This window comes from Pyricularia pennisetigena, chromosome 5, assembly GCF_004337985.1.
Source record: "Pyricularia pennisetigena strain Br36 chromosome 5, whole genome shotgun sequence".
Taxonomy (NCBI): Eukaryota; Fungi; Ascomycota; class Sordariomycetes; order Magnaporthales; family Pyriculariaceae; genus Pyricularia; species Pyricularia pennisetigena.
The window spans coordinates 2567529-2584757 of record NC_043743.1 but is presented as its reverse complement, the minus strand read 5'-3'; the positions used below and the strand labels follow the sequence as shown (position 1 = coordinate 2584757).

The 17229-nt window shown below is 48.1% G+C and overlaps 3 protein-coding genes across 3 annotated transcripts in view; 2 read left to right on the top strand and 1 right to left on the bottom strand.

The window, feature by feature from the left end:
- Positions 1–5102: 5102 nt before the first annotated feature.
- On the top strand, positions 5103–6776 carry PpBr36_08708 (uncharacterized protein; the record flags this gene model as incomplete). Its single annotated transcript, XM_029895835.1, has 2 exons — positions 5103–5241; positions 5305–6776. The coding sequence occupies 2 exons, from the start codon at positions 5103–5105 to the stop codon at positions 6774–6776; spliced, it is 1611 nt and encodes a 536-aa protein (XP_029746874.1).
- Positions 6777–9910: 3134 nt separating this feature from the next.
- On the top strand, positions 9911–16230 carry PpBr36_08707 (uncharacterized protein; the record flags this gene model as incomplete). The annotated part of the gene is made up of 12 exons (XM_029895834.1): positions 9911–10110; positions 10201–10962; positions 11838–11912; positions 12107–12211; positions 12313–12506; positions 12671–12797; positions 12883–13469; positions 13538–13966; positions 14040–14998; positions 15072–15285; positions 15366–15762; positions 15832–16230. Exons 3-12 carry the CDS (start codon positions 11892–11894, stop codon positions 16228–16230), a joined length of 3432 nt encoding a protein of 1143 aa, XP_029746709.1. The 5' UTR covers positions 9911–10110; positions 10201–10962; positions 11838–11891.
- Positions 16231–16520: 290 nt separating this feature from the next.
- The window catches only part of PpBr36_08706 (uncharacterized protein), a gene marked incomplete at both ends in the record, with an annotated part of 2536 nt that continues 1827 nt past the window's right edge, over positions 16521–17229 (bottom strand). Inside the window, 2 exons of the mRNA XM_029895833.1 lie at positions 16521–16867; positions 16975–17180. Coding sequence (XP_029747642.1) covers positions 16521–16867; positions 16975–17180 — 553 coding nt within the window. The remainder of the gene's footprint in view (positions 16868–16974; positions 17181–17229) is intronic.

Below are 17229 nucleotides of genomic sequence, written 5' to 3'. Positions count from 1 at the left end.
AATTTTTGGGGGACGGAATAATCGAACGTTTGGGTTTATTACGGAATAAACCATTATTCGCACCTAATTTAGGCGTTTTTATTTTTAATTAGGGGTTAAATAACGTACCAATATTACAAAAACGGAACGCGGAAATACCTACGGAGTACCGCAGTGTGCATTTCCGCGAGCAAATCGCAAAAAACGACACCTTTGAAAACCTGGGCGGACCGATCCCAAACAAAGCGGTTAATTAACCGGAACCGCCTGGAATACAAATGGTTAACGAATTAATAAAATATACGTTAGTAGCATTAACGTATTTAAAAGCTTTGGAAAATAATGCAATAACGCCCAAAACGGGAAAAAATTACGTATTCGGTATACGTATACCAAATAATAACGGATTTTTACCGCGTACGCCCACGGATTTTATAAAGGAACCGGGTGCGCCGAAACTGGTAAAAAACACCCGAACGGTGGAATTAGTCGTTATTAATAACGAATCGGCGCGGAAATATTTTACGTTTAACCGCTTTTTCGTCGGGGGTAATACACCGGAACCGTAATCCGAACCACCGAACCCGACGAATATTACCGTTATATCCGTATAACCCCTAAATATTACGCCCGCGCCGGTACCCCAAACCAGCGTTTAAACGCGTACAATAAAATTTAAACGCTCCTCGAAAACGCCCCGACCCATTACAAAAATTTTGGAGGTAAATACGAGGGGATAACGCTAACGCGGTAAAAGAAATACAACCCGTGGAAAACGCGGGGGTAATAATAATAATACGAATTTTGCAAACGCGATTATCCCAAAAGGAAAAAACGTAATATACGGAAATAATAATATTTATTTAAAACAAATATATACCGAAAACCGGATATTCGTTCCAGGTTTTTAATTATAATTAACGTTTTTATTAACGTTCCTATTTAATTAATAAAATACGTTGGAAAACGGTAATTATAACCACAAAATATTACACGAAATTATCGCGGCGGTAATATAATAAAAAAAACCGGATAAAAAGGTTAAACCGTATAAAAACGACCTTATACCTGCGCCTAAAACCTGGAAAAAGCTTATAACGCATCCGGATAAAAAGCAGTTTTTCAAAGCAACGAAAACGGAGTGGATAAATTTCGAAAAAAAAAAAATATGGGAAATAACCCCTCGGTCGAACTGTACCATAAAACCCGTACCGCTTATATGGGTATTTACGTATAAATTCGACAAAAACGGTTACTTCGAACGTTACAAAACACGGTTCGTGGTAAAAGGTAATTAACAAACGCCCAATACGTTTAAAAACACCTACGCGGCGATATTGGCCGCACGCAATTTCAAACTAATATTAACCCTAATAGCGTATTTCGACCTCGAAGCGATTTAAATTAATATAAATAACGTTTTTTTTAACGTAACGCTTAATATAAATAAACCAATATTTTACACCGCACCAAAAAGGTTTGGGAAAAAAAATACTGTGCTTAAACTACGAAAAACGTTTTACGGTATAAAGGAATCACCCAAATTTTGGTATAAAAAACTCCTAAAAACGTTACAAAACTTGGGATTTAAACCAATTGGTAATAAACCATATATATACGTATTTACATAAAACAAGGTTATCGTAATTTTTTTCGTAAACGATATAATCGTATTATATACCGAAAAACACGCCAAAAACGGTAAAACGGTTATCGACGGCTTAAAAACTAAATACGAATTACGGGAGGGGCAGCTCTTTTAATTTTTTGGGATACGCGTACTGCGAAATAAAAAACAACGCATAACGATTTTATTACACGATTCGTATATCGAAAAAATCGTTATACGTTTTAAATTTACAAAAAGTTTAAAATACCCGCCGACGCCATTACCAAAAGGTTTTATAATAAAATACGAGGGGACCGCAATTCCAAACGAAATTAAAATTTACCAGGAAATGGTAAAATCTATTTTATATACCGCAATTATATTTAAACCAAACGTTGCGTACGCAGTATTAATATTTTTTAAATTCCTTACCAATCCTAATCCTTTTTACAAACGTTTAACCAAAAAAATATTACTTTATTTATACAGCACAAAATTTTTAGGAATTAAATACGGAACGAACGACCAAAATCAGCATTTTATATTCGCAAATAACGCATCTTTCGGCGACGATTTAAATACGAAAAAGTTTTTAAAAAAATACGTAATAATATTATTCGGAGGAGTTATTAATTGGAAGGCGGTAAGGCAGACCACGGTAACGACGTTTACAATAAAGGCAAAATTATACGCACTTTCGAAAACGGCCAAAAAAATTATAACTTTAAAACGGATTTTTAAAAAAATACAATTAAATTTAAACCAACCCTGGAATCTATATTACAATAATAAATAAACGATTCGTTTAATCGTTAACAAAAATTTTCGCATTAATACCAACCTGCGCTATATAAATATATAAAATATATAATTTAAACAGGAACACGCCAAAAAAAACTTCCACGTTATTTACCTGGAAATAAAATTTATACCTGCAAACGGATTTACCAAATCGTTATCGATCCCAAAATTCGAGCATTTTAAAATATTCCTAAATTTTTATAACGTTTAGCAAAATTTAAAAAGGAGTTCGGAAACACGGTAAAAAGCATAATATTAAATAACGCGTATTAAACCTATTAAAAAAAAAAAAAACAAAAACAACGATAAAAAATAACGAATATATAAAATAACGAATATTTAGGGCCGAAACCCACCCACAAAAAAACCTAATAACCGGCGCCAACGCCGCTAAAAAACAATATAAAATAAATGCCCGTAATGGGTTAACTATTAAAAATCGTACCCACCACCGCCGGCACGCCACCCACAACGGTTAACCCCAATCCCACCTGGGTACCACGAAATAACGCTTCCTTTGCGCTTTACGGCGTAAAAAAAACACCAAAAACCCTTTTTACGGGTTTTGGCGCAAAAATATTTTTCGCCTGGAAAACTGCCAATTTTTTCGTTTAAAATTCGGTCCAATCCCGGAAATAGTACGTAATTACGTTCCGAAAAAATTGGACTTTTTTAACGGGGGTACGCGGCGATATAAAAAACGCCTGGTCCAAATCGCGCGCGGCGCGTTTAAAAAATCCCCCAATTGGGAAAAAAAAGCAAATATACCCATTTCGGTAATTCCAACAACGCGGTAAACGCGTTTCCCGAACACGGGAACGTACGCCGGGTTAATTAACGTATAAACCGGTCGCAATTCCGGACAAATACGCTTTCGTATACCCGAAATATGGTACCGGGCGATTTATAAAATCGTTTGGGCGTATACGGCGGGGGCGAAAACGACGCGATTACGGTACGTACGTTAATTTGCGATATTTACAAATAAACGTTTTAAAACAGGGGAGGTATTTACGGAACGGACGGGGCGGTTGTCGCTGTCCTCCTCCTCCTCTTTTTCGGTTTCCTCCCTTCTCCTCCTCCTGTTTATACCTTTCGGTTTTTGCATATATAGTTAACGTTACCCCACGTTTTTAGGCACGGTTTGGGAATAATTTACGGTATTTTTAACGCCGCGCGCGCCTTTAACACGCCCGGAGGCGGCCTTAGGGGCGGCGGCCTGGGCAGGCGCGGGGGCGGGTTCGGTAGCGGCGGGGGCGGGCGTAGGGTCGGTAGGACCCCCAACCACTGGTGTTTCGGTAACAGCTTTTTCGGTTTACGTTTTGGAAATTGCCGTTTCGGCGGGAATAGCGGCGGGGGCCGTATCGGTAGCCGCAAAAGCAAAAACGGCGCCGGTAGCGACGGTAAAAAAAACTTATATTTTACCGTTAATTTAACATTATAAAACCGGTTGCGATATAAATTATACCCGTTGGTTTTTAACCTCCCGCTGGGAAAATTGAAAAACGCGTTGCAATTGCAACGTTTTAATTGCGTTAATTCGTTTATACGTACATAGGGAACGCGTTAATTAAATCGCACGTTCGGAAATTCGCTAAAACGCAGGTAAAAATTTATAATTATACGCGCTTTTCGGTGCGACCAAATCGACTCCCATTAATAAAAGTAAAAAAAAACATTATATTATACCCGTTAACCAGCGCCCAACCGGTATTTAACGCACAGCGCGGTTTACGCGCAATTTAACCCGCCAAAACAAACGGAAAAGGATTTATTTTTGTTATTGTTGTTATTGCTGCTGGTACTAATATCGACGTTAGCAGGCGCGCAAACCGTTAAACGCAAAATACAGGGCGTAAACGACCATTTACAAATTGGGTATTTGGGCATAAAATAAAATTCAAAATTAAAATTCGGATTTAAAAAAACGAACGAAATATATATTCGCCGTGCGCTTACCAATTTTATTATAAATTATTATCGCTATTAATACAATAAAGGGTATAATATTACGGATTCGTCGCTATTGAAAAAAATTCACCGCCTGCGCTAAATATAATAGGAAGCGCTAAAGGTTGGTAAAACCCGTTTGCGGCGCGCGTTGCACCGTTACCGCTTATCAGCATTATAAATTTCCTTTGTTTACGTAAATAAATATATATAAATATTGGCCGTAAGGGCTGTATATAATTATATAAATAATTAATTTTGTTTATTTACGCAGAGTTAATTGGGGGGTGTGTTGCAGTAGATAGATCTTGGCATTACATGACCAGATGAGTTTAGTCAGCGCTGTGCACACCATAAAAGCGCTGCCACGCTCGTTAGCCTAGATAGCGCACCCTACCTGAATACATGGCTCTCCTACCACTCATGCAGGCTGCACGTGTACGTTCGTGTGCGTCAACAACAGTACCAAAGAGGCAGTCCGACGACCCCTGTCATTTATCAGATCATCTGATATGGTGCACGCCGCTGCTGTGATATATTCACAAGCGGCGCCAAGAAGCAGATCTTTTAATATCGGCAGCGGGTCGCACTCCACAATCACAAGAAGTTCTCGCATAAAGACAATGGCCAAGACCGAGGGCTCTGCCCAATATCCAGGGGTAAACAACTCATGGTTCAAATATGAAAAAAAAAGGCTTTCCCCTGGAGAACCTCAATCCCGGGTTCCTGTCATTGCACCATTCAACAGTAAAGGACAGCGACCATGAGACCAGTGCTACTGTGTGCGACAGGCGCCTGGCTCGGCCAGGTCAGCGCCGAATACACCTGGCCTTCCCCTCACGATGAGCTGGAAGATATCCTGTCCCTGCAATCCGGTCTCTATGCCCGCAACTTCGTAGCAGGTAACTCGGCCATCCCTTATAATAATAGGAAACCATAACCTTGATTGCTGATCGGATTTTCAGGTGTAACCCCTTGCCTTCAGGGCGGCAACGTCAAAGGTCGCCAAAACGCCGCCGAATGGATTCGCACTGCCTTTCACGACATGATCACCCATTCTGCAGGTAATAACGACGGACCTTCTACCGGCGGCCTGGACGGTTCGATCTGGTTCGAGCTCGACCGTCCTGCAAATTCTGGCCTGGCATTTAACAACACCTTCAACTTCTTCGCATACCTCTACTCCCGCCGCGCCTCTGCCGCAGACCTGCTGGCCATGAGCGTCATTGTCTCGCACAGCGCTTGTGGGAGTCCAACCATTCCCAAGATTCCGTTCCGCGCTGGCAGGATCGACGCTTCCGGGGCGGGCCCGACTGGTGTTCCCGAAGCGTTCACACCCCTGGACGAGACTGCTTCCCAATTTCGAAAGGCTGGACTCTCGGAAAAGGAGATGATCCAGCTCGTGGCGTGCGGGCATACCCTCGGCGGTGTGCACAGTAACAATCACCCGCAGATCGTGCCAGGAGACAGCAGTATATGGAACGATACGGTCGAGACGTTCGACAGGACGCCGCACAGCTTCGACAATCATATTGCGAAGGAGTACATGCAGGGAGTGACGAGGAACCCTCTCGTCATCGGGGCGAACGACACGCTCAACTCGGATAAGCGCATCTTTGAGTCTGACGGAAACAAGACGATCAGCGAACTGGCAGCTCAGTCAAGTACCTTTGAGGAAGTCTGCGCAAGTGTTTTCCGCAAAATGATTGATACCGTGCCGGCAGGTGTGGAGCTGTCAAAGCCCATTGAAGCCGTTGACGTGAAGCCATACATCATCGATCTCTCGGTGGATGGCGATGGTAATTTGCAATTTGCAGGTCGCATCAGGGTAAGGACGACAGATGGAAGAGACGAGAAGAGCCTGGCTGTAACTCTCTTTCTCACCGACCGACATGGCGAAGCTCTCACGAGTCTCGAGACAACCTACTCTGGGAATGCGACTGGTCTTTACGGGGAGAAGTTTGCTTGGTACGAGTACCGCACCATGCTCGACGGGAAGAGAGGGGTCAGCAAATTTGATATTCACCTCGTTGAAGCTGATGGCACAGTCCAAGTCCACACCAATGGCGGGGGAGGTTTCCCTGTAGATGACTCGGTGGTCTACCAACGTGCTGCCTCGTGTGTCTCGCGCACGAGCTCAGGCGGGTTCAGAAACGCGACCATCACGGCAGCGGTCCGCAAAAAAGAGGCTGACCTTTCACTGTCAGTAGACGTGGTACGGCTTCAAAGGCGACAAGGTATTGCTGTTAGGGCGATGGAGGTCGAAAGGTTGGCTCTCCAGGCTGGACAGACACAGGGAGACTGGGTTATATTCAGTGCCCCTGTTCAATTTGCGACAGCGGCGTGGGCCACAACTTTTGACTTGGTCCAGGACGGACCCGACGGAAAGGGGTCAAAGTTGGAGTTTATTAGGACGGAATCATGCCCTCGAAAATAGGCAGGACCACAACGGGAAAAGGGGCCCGAAACAAACACAGGCCTATCCCATAGGCGTGTTTTACAGGACCATCCTCAAGCCATTTGCATAAATGTCCAACTTCAACACACTCACCGGATTGCCAGACACATGTATCCAAACATTCTGGCCTCTAAATCGACAGCATGCGATTAATTTCCGGGAAGCCACATACCGGAAAGACGCCAAGCCTTGATATTGTGGTTGAATTGAAAAACCGCATATCCTGCCAAATTAGTATTGCTTACTTTGGATAATGACAAAGTTGCCTTGCTTATGTAAAGCCGTCCTCGACGTCATGGTCATGGAACAATGTATAAATTTCCCAATTTCAATAAAAAGGGGATGAATCAAGTAGTAGGTTGGAAACCCACTTGACTTCTCCGATGAGGAGGATGAGCAGTGGGAATATTGGATACCGTTACGCCCAACGAACCAGCAGGGTGTCCATGTTCTTGCCGGAAAATCTCGGAGGAACGGGAGACGCGAGTTTGCGTCTCAGTCACGAAACTCTTACCCGGGGTCATGCAAGATCACGCATCACAGGATGCGTTGAAGGCAGTTCAGCTGTGCCAAGGCTGTATTTTGCGGGGGAGGGGCAATGACAACAGCAGCTCTACCTGTTCGCAGTTGTACAATCCTTGTCCGGCAAGGATAGCAGCAGATTACCCCGCATCTCCAACATGATCGGAACGCTTTACGTCGCAGTGGTAGGTCCCATAGGTAGGTAGGTATGTAAATGTATTGGAGAGTAGCTGATTGGAGACTGCCGGTATGTTCATGTGATGATGGTATTGGATTTAAGGGTTTAATTTGAAAAGCAATGTTCGCTGACGAAGTCTACCTGTGATTATGTATAGAATTTAATCTCAATTTGGGAGAGCTGACATGGCTTGGACAGGAGCCAAGACTTCTGATGCTTCCTAACCGTTCCTGCCCGTGACGCAAGGTTAGTCTCCGAGAATTTCGTGTTGGCAGGGTTCGTTGTTGAGTCCAAAAGCAAACCAGCCTGAAACCGCCCGCCTAGTTGTCAAAAAATCAAAAGAGAACCAAGCCACAGCAATCCGTTCAACACACGGCGGTGTTTATGCTTGCTTGTTCAATTGAACCCTTTTTTTTGATCATTTGAAAGATAAGACTACCCTAGCATTCCAGCTCTACTACTAAACAAGATAGGCTGGCAAGCTTGGGCACACGACGAACCCATGTACTGTAGGTACTTAAGTTGGTACTGCACACTTAGGTCGGCTCTTTATCCGTACTCCCTGGTCAATCTTGGCGGGTCACCGGTAGCTAGTCTTGACTACCATGGCACACGAATATCTGGAGTATCCTGGAAGGTCATGCTTGACGGAGGTGTTTCCCCTCACAAGGTGCACCTATGAGAGAGCTGCCTATCACACCACCAAGCCTCCGGATGCCCGCAGAGGTGTTCCCAGCCAACCGTTTCAGCCGAACTGGTCGACCAGCTGTAATCTACATACAGCAAGTAGCTCCGAGTGGAACTGAAATGAGGGAGGAGATGCTGCAACCGGCGGCTAGATGGAGTAAAACTATTATGGCTTGATTCTACAGATACGTACCTGCGTTGCTGGTACAGTGTACGTTTAGGAAGTGCTTTTCTTTCGATAAATAGTACCAGCCTCCCCGCGCCACAAGATTGCCGGCCGAGGGATGGATTAAACTCGGCTTCTTTCTTTGTCTACCACGTATATCACCTCCCGGGACCCTGCAAGCCTGCATCGAGCCATTGCTTTGCTTGATATAGCTCATTTCTTTTGGCATTGATTTTAAGCCCTTTGAAAAAAAAAAGATCTCTGCACCAACAGTCCAACATCTCCAACAAGGAGGTTTTATTTGCTCTGTTGGTTAATCAGGTAGGTGGGACAAGCAAAACGATTGCACTCGCCAGATACTCGGGACGAACTAACTTCACCATCCAAGGAGACCGCCACCCCTCACGCGACCATCATCCATTCTACTTTCCACCCAACAATTCAGAAAGAAGCAACAAAGCAAAGAAAAGTATAGCAAATAGGGTTTCGCAAAACTCGGCGCCTCCCTCGTGTTCGGACCATTTCTACCCTTCATTACCTCCGTATCTTATTTCCGTCAATCTTCTTCTCTCTTGAGGAAACCATTGAAACCTTCAAAAGTTCAAGAGTCACAATTCCCAAGCGCCGACAATTGTTGCCGTTGTAGCCATCTATCCGCTGCGCTACTACACAAAGCCAGCATCGACACCGAACTGTTTCCTCTCCAAGTGTAAGTGGCCACGACCCGTTGATGTTGGCACCCTCGTCCCACTGCTCCAAAGGCCATCATCCTCTTCTCCCCCCGCTTCTCCAAACAACCCGAAACGACCCGCGTTACCTCCGTTCCGTGGCAACCGCTCAAGGAACCCCGGCCAGCAAACAAAGGGCCGCCTTGCTCTCTATCTATTTGAAAATACATGCTAGTTCAATTGAAGTCCAGTCCATTGGTCTTGGAAAGTCGGTGTACCACTGGAAGCGGACTTCAGTCGCTGCAGAGTTTGTTAGAAAGCCAGCTGCCCGAGATGTCCGACTAAAACAGTCGCACATTTACCGCCAAGGACTGGACATCCGTTGGACCGCCCAGATTAGCTCCCGTAAATTGCCGAGCCGACTAACACCTCTGGGCGGCTCAACGGCCTTGGCTGACAAGCCGCGGTTCAACACCAATGTATAGCATTAAGCTTGCATCTGGGCTTACACTGTCCTGTCACAATTAGCCACTGCAGAGTCACTACAGAGTCCGTACTGGTCATGTTATGGGCACTATGCAATAGGACATGACGCGCCAATATCGGTCTACCACTGGCGCTCCCGTGGAGCCGACGCTTTGGGAATGTTGATACTAACTTCCCCAGTGCCAATTCTCAATAGATCCCTGCTTGCAATTTCCGTCCCAACGTTAGCTGTGCTTCCTCAACCCTTGAGAAGCTCGCTTCTACTAATAGGAGCTGGTCCCATTGTTGACGAGACACCTGGTTCCTTTCGCTTCTGCCCGCTCAGTGGTTAGCACTTACATTTCTTTATTGAATTGCTCATAAACGCTCGATCCACCATTCCTCAGTCTTCGACTTCCTAGACATCATGTCAAACAGCATCAAACAGGCGGCTGAAGCAGTTCGATCCAGAACGTCCGAAGTCATGGGTGGCGCAGGAAAGGGATCTGGAGGCGAGACCGCAGCGGTTGCCAATGACTTCCTGCATACGCCTTTCATGCGCGCCGCGCTACCGTTCCTCAATGGTGGTGCAGCCGGCATGGTTGCCACCACAGTCATCCAGCCTGTGTAAGTTGCAACCTGTGGACGAATGCTGGGTGTGTTGCGGCATTCATCCAGTTGCTGACAACTAGCCGAATCTGCAACACGTCTGATTAGCGACATGATCAAAGTCCGACTTCAACTTGCCGGTGAAGGCATGGCGGGCGGCGTCAAGCCAACACCGCTCTCCGTTACGCGCGACATTCTTGCCAGCGGTAGGGCTTTGGACCTCTACACAGGACTCTCGGCCGGTCTCCTTAGGCAAGCCGTATACACAACGGCGCGACTGGGTTTCTTTGACACATTCATGGGCACGCTCACTGCGAGGGCCAAGGAGAGCGGATCGGCAATTGGCTTCAAGGAGCGAGCGGCCGCCGGCCTCTCGGCAGGTGGTCTCGCAGCTATGATTGGCAATCCTGCAGACCTTGCCCTTATTCGCATGCAGAGTGACGGCCTCAAGCCCAAGGAGTCGAGGCAAAACTACAAGTCAGTAATAGATGCTCTGGCGCGAATCACCAAAAATGAGGGCATTGCAGCACTCTGGTCGGGTGCAACACCAACTGTGGTGCGAGCCATGGCTCTCAACTTTGGGCAGCTCGCTTTTTTCAGTGAAGCCAAGGCGCAGCTCAACAGCCGCACCGACTTGAATCCCCGTGTGCAGACCTTGACTGCCAGCGCGGTTGCCGGGTTCTTTGCCTCGTTCTTCTCGTTGCCCTTCGACTTTGTCAAGACAAGACTGCAGAAACAACAGCGCGGCCCCGACGGAAAGCTTCCGTATAAGAATATGATTGACTGCTTCGCCCAAGTGGCCAAGCAGGAGGGCCCGTTGCGGTTCTACCGTGGTTTCTGGACATACTATGTCCGCATTGCCCCACATGCGTAAGTCGGAACTCTACCCCAAGGCCTTCTTGACTGTTCCCAGCAGGTTGTGAACTTGAAGCTAACTTCCCTGGATGCAGGATGGTCACCCTGATCGTTGCTGATTATTTGGGTTGGATAACAAAATAAACAAGTCACAGCTAGGTCTTTGTTCGTAGTGTCGCTTTGCTGCAGCATTTTCAATGGTTGTTATTGGGTTGATATGACTTGTTGGCTCCGCTTGCTCTTGTGAGATTGGAGTTCAGGCAGATCATGTCTTTGTTATATTTTTGTCTTGTCAGTTCGAGGGCGAAAGAGCCCGAAGATCCTGCTTTTATTTTTGTACTCTTCTTGGACGTCATAATTTGAAGACGAGACCCTGATTTATATGAACTCATTACCTATACCTCATGGTATGCAACAAAGAAAGTAGATTGATTCTCTGCAGAGGCACCATGGCAACGGCATGTGATTTCGATTTTTTTTTTCTTTCTGTGACAGACATCTGGACTTGTGTCGGAATCAAGCAGTGCAGGTGAATGGACAACAAAGTATAAATTTGTTATCAAAGTTGTTTCAATGTACATGTAATTAGATGAGAAGAGGCATAGGCCACGATTTGGGAGAGAACGAGGAGCACCTGCGCCTGCGCTTCCTAGCGGCCCCGCAATTTCATCACTTGCTCCGCGCAGAAGCTAAGCAGAAAGTCCAGGGCCCCCCCCTGGACCGAATTTCGGGTTGGCGACTGGTAAACACGCCCGCAACAAGGCTGGGCAACTCTCCCAACATTGATTCATCAACAAGGCTCTAAACCACCACCGCTACTATCATTCCTCAGGCGGGACTCTTTGCTCCAAGGCGGCACAAGGCCGCTGACCGCTCCCAGCAAGAAAAAGAGACACCCGCGACCGGCTTCGATACATGGACGATCCCGAGGAGCCTTCACCAATATGGACGCCGATTGGGGCGAGGTAAAATCCATGTCTGCCCGACGTCGGGGGGTTTTGGACGGGACGCGACGAGCGACGTTTAGCTGTCATGCCACCGCGCGTCCAAACCCCTCCTCGCCTTGCTGCGACCGGGGACCACGATGGCTGACTTCGTTTATATCTGAACATTTTTGTTCTTTTTCTTCGAGCGACAGATTGCCCAATACCACACACAGCTTGGCTACCGCCCCGACCCCACCAATCCCAGTGCGCATCACTCGGCGCCGACCGCCGTCGCTTTCGATACCCGATCAGAGCTACTATGGGTTGGAAAGGACCAGGTACACAACAGCCGGCTAAGTCCTGTTCGGGGATGCAGTCTTTTCGCACACACACATGTCGTTTTCTCAGCCTGCGCTTATGCTGACCAGTCACATTACAGGGTCGCGTTGCGGCCTACGTTTACTTTCTAAACAATGGAATCATGGAGTTCCAGCGCCACATCGCCTTCTTGTCGCACCAGAGGCAGCAGGGGCCCGTTCACCAGTTCCTCTTCAACGAGACGGGTGTAATCAGTCTTGGGTCGCATAACGTGCACATGGCGCAGAGAGGAGGAATGTGCCTTGCCAACATTGGGTAGGGCTCCGGTTTACGGATGATGGTGTCCCCCCCATTCGTCTGCTTACTTGCGCATTTTTTTTTTCTTGTTTTGTTTTGATCTTTCCACTCCTTTCATTTTTTTTTCTTTTTTGGAACGGATGTTCACATGCAATAATGGCTGACATCGGGGTTGAGCCCAGACATGTAAACATGACGAATCTGCGCTGCATGACATTTACTTCCAGAGGCACTTCGGAGATACTGGTCGCCGGCGACCAGGATACCATGTTTGTTATTGATCTTAACAAGAAGCAGATAACCAAGGAGGTAGGAACATAACGGTGCATATCCTTTGTTTGTCTCGACCGGCCTCCCACTGATGCCCCATTCCCCGCCGTTTTGATTCTTGCAGGTCCCTGCTCCGAACCACTACTTCCTGATGAAGAAAAGCAAATATATCTGCGCAGCATCCCGTAACGGCTGCGTCGACATTCTGGACCCCATCACCCTAAAGGTCATCAACACGTGGAATACGCGCTCTGCGCAACTCAACGACATGGACGTGCAGCATGACTTTATCGTGACATGCGGGGCCTCTCTCAAGCAGGGTACCTACATGGCAGACCCTTACGTCAATGTGTTCGACCTGAAGAACATGCGGTCCTTCCCACCTATCTCTTTTCCGCCTCTGGTCACCTACGCCCGCATGCACCCCAAGATGGTGACTACCAGCATCGTGGTGTCCAAGACCGGACAGATGCATGTTGTCGATATTGCCAATCCTCATAATCCCATCGTCCGCCAGGTGCTTGGCCACACACACTTGGCCCTCTTTGACGTTTCGCCGTCGGGCCAGGCGATGGTATTTACAGATACAGAAGGCTATATCCATGTATGGGGTCCGGCGTCAAAGGCTGTGTCGTTTGTTGACCAAGGCCTTCCGGTTGAATTCGAGACTGAGCAGCCCAGCTTTGCATCAATACCATGGTCCGAAGACTTGTAAGTTGGATGACCATTGCCGACAGGCCCATGTGGTCGGTCTGTCATTCACTAACACACGACTGTAGCCCAGTAAACATGGTTGGCCTGCCACACTACTCGGAAGCTTTGCTATCGTCATGGCCAGCGGATCTTTCCTCGGACGTTGGTGCGCCCCCAGCTCAGTTTGATCAGGCCTACGTCGATGCAATGATGCCGAACGGCAATGTTGGCCTATATGGCAAAGCCGCAGCTGGTACCCGCCGGAATCAGGTTGTCGACACTAGATCTGCCGACAAGCCGCAGAGCAGCCTGCAGGCCCCCAAGTTTCTCAGCGAAAAGGCCAGAGAAGGGTTCAAGGGACTCACGATGGACACGAGCGATATTGAAACCAGCGAAGATGTTGTTCCGAGCCCCATAAGGACCGACATCGAGAGCTTGAAGTCTGTGGTACCAAACATGTATCACCTATTTGAAATCAAATTCAGCAAATTCGGCGTCGACGATTTTGACTTTGGGTAAGTGTTGTTGTATCCGTTGTCTTCGTGTAAGATATGTGCTCTTTTAGCCACTGACCCGGGTTTGGTTCAGATACTATAACAAGACGCACCACTCAGGGCTGGAAAACCACATCACCAACTCTTATGCCAACAGCCTCTTGCAACTTCTCCGGTTCACCCCGATCCTCCGCAACTTGGCTCTGCAACATGCCGCCACCTCTTGTCTCGATCAGCACTGTCTGCTCTGCGAGCTTGGTTATCTTTGCGACTCGATGGAAAAGGCGAGAGGCGCATCATGCCAGGCAACAAACATGCTGAAAATGCTGAGTCAACATCCCGCAGCTGCGAACCTTCATCTTCTGGATGGTGATCGGATCGCTTCATCCTCGGCCATGAAGATACAGGGTCTTCTTCGGTTCCTACTGGACTTCATGTCTCGCGACTATGGCAAGACTGCGCCAGGTGCCAACGACCTGGAGATCGCCACAGCGACCTCATCCCAAAGCTTGATCAGATGCGACCAGTGCAAGAGCGAGACGTCACGACCGCAGACAAACTACGTGCAAGACTTGGCATACTCCCCAGTCACGAGCAACGGCAACAAAGGTGTCGATGTTGCCGACAGCTATCTGGCGGCGCAACAAGGCGCGACAAGAGGCCGCATGGCGCCCGCGAAGCTGCCGTCTTTCTCACAAATCCTTAAGAAGAGCATAGAAAGAGAGCAGGTGACGCGAGGGTGGTGCACGACTTGCCGTGGTTACCAGCCACTGTCTATGCGCAAGATTATCAAATCTTTACCCCAGGTGCTTGCTGCCAACACCTGCATCTCATCAGTCGAGGAAAAGAAGCTCTGGGCAACCCCCGGTTGGCTACCCGAGGAGGTCGGCTTCATCATCGACAAGGAACACATATTCTGCTACGAGGGCGCTGAGCTGGACTGGCTCATCAAAAATGGGAAGTACAAGCTCTATGTGTACTCTTTGATGGGTCTTGTTGTCAACATTGAGCCGGGCCCGACCTTTAAACCGCATCCGGTTGCAATTATCAATGGTTAGTCTTGTCTTGCCCCTTGGTTGGTACATACCCTCGCGTCAAGTTCCTGGGACTAACTTTCTCAATTCAGCCGCTCACTCGGAGCCCCAAAAGCCCGCAACGAGTCAATGGCATCTCTTTAATGATTTCCACGTCAAGCCCATCTCGGCCAGAGAGGCGTTGACATTTAACACATCGTGGAAAACTCCACTGGTTGTCATGTTCCAGTTGAAAGCAGCCAACAACCACATCGACAGCACATGGTTGCAAAGACTCGACACGTCAATTCTGTACCAGGATCAGTCGTAAGTTTCCCCCAAAAGATGCGTTTTCTTCTTCTTCTTTTTTTATAGTTACGCTGATGCCTAAACTAACTTTCCAACAGGCCCGAAGCAGAAGGCAAGTCCTACACTCTTCTCGACCGAAACACGGAAGCCCCTACACCAGGAACCGTCATTGCAATCGACGCCGAGTTCGTTCTCGCCAAGGATTTCGAGTATGCGGTCAACTCGGATGGCGAGAAGGAGACGATCAGGCCACGCATACACTCGCTGGGGCGAGTCTCAGTCGTTCGCGCAAGTGGGGATCGGCGTGGCGTGCCATTCATCGACGACTATATCAACATCAAGGAGCCAATAGTTAACTACTTTACCGAATTCTCTGGCTTAACAGAGACCGACCTGGATCCCAAGACATCGAGACACAACCTTGTGCCCCTCAAGCTTGCATTTAAGAAGCTCTGGTTATTGCTGAACTTGGGGTGCATCTTTGTCGGCCACGGCGTATGTGTGCTCTCCCCTCCCCTGCGTTCATCAAATGCTAACTGGTAAAACTGCATCGCCGTCCTATAGCTCAGGTCCGATTTCCGTGTTATAAATCTGCAGGTGCCACGAGAACAAGTTCATGATACTCAAGAGCTCTTCTGGGTCGAGGCGCAACGGCGGAAACTGTCCCTGGCCTTCCTCGCCAAGTCAGTGCTCAACCTCGAGATTCAAGGGCACATGCACGACAGTATCGAGGATGCCAACACTGCCCAGCTGCTGTACTGGAAGTATAGGGAGCTGTTGGAAAGCGGTAGACTTCACGAGGAGCTCAAAAAGATCTACGCCTTTGGTGTCAAGCACGGGTTTAGACCTGTCAAGGTGGCTGGACAGTCAGCGCAGCGGACCGAGACGCCGCCTATGGTGGACGACGCGCAACCCGGTGTTCTACTTCCATATCAGCCTCCAGAGTTATTGCAGGGCAGTTAGGAGCTGTCATTGTGAGTGCGAGAGGTTTGCATATTAGCGACAGGAACGAAACGAAACTACTTCAGCTACGGCTTGGTTGGAGAGAGCGTGCATGGATTTGGTTTACCACGGCCATTGTGTGTCTCAGTTATTGAATGGTATAAAGAAACAAGTTTCTAAACTCGTCAACACGTCAGATTCGCCCTTTTTTTTGTGTGATTTGGAGGCTGGCTTGTGTGGGACGATTGCGTCTGGCTCCTGTGGCGCTCTCCTCCTCCAATCATCCCCTCAAGAGATTCCCCTTATGCCAATCACGCCTCCGCAGCAGCCGCAGCAGCGCCACCCTTCTCCGCCGTGACCGCCTTGGGGTCCTCGAGGCTCTCAGTCTTGTTGAGCCCCATCTGCCGCGTATCGTAGCCGTTGGCTTCGAGGAACTCCCTGAAGCGCTTGTCCTCGAGCGTGATGGTGTCCTGGCCGATGTGTGGCAGACAAAAGACGGCCAGCGCGGCCGAGACGACGCACAGGGACGACGAGACGTAAAAGGGGTACTGGGCCGAGGCCACGGCGTTTTCTCCGCCCGCGGCCTCGATATAGGGGTAGACGTAGGTCCCGACGAAGGCGCCGATCTTGCCGATGGCTGCCGCGATGCCGTAATACTCTGTGGAAGCGTTTGTTTTGTTGCTGTCAGAATTGTGCTCGGGAGACCATGTTCAAAAAAAAAAAAAAAAAAAAGGAATGAGTTTGGGGGTTTTTTATGTGACTCACGTCCGCGAACACCGGTTGCGCACGTCTTGGCGGCGAGGAGACCGATGTTATTTCCGGGTCCCAGCTCGCCCATGGACAGGAAGATGCCGTAGACGACGGCAAAGGCGGCGACGTTGGAGGCCTGGGCGAGGTGCGGGTACAGAGCTGCCATGATGAAGCCAATGATGGCCTGGGCACTCACGCCGGCGGCGAGAGCGTATCGAGGTCTGTAGGTTTCTTTTTTTCAGCTTTATTGCACTTGTATCGGATGTCGGG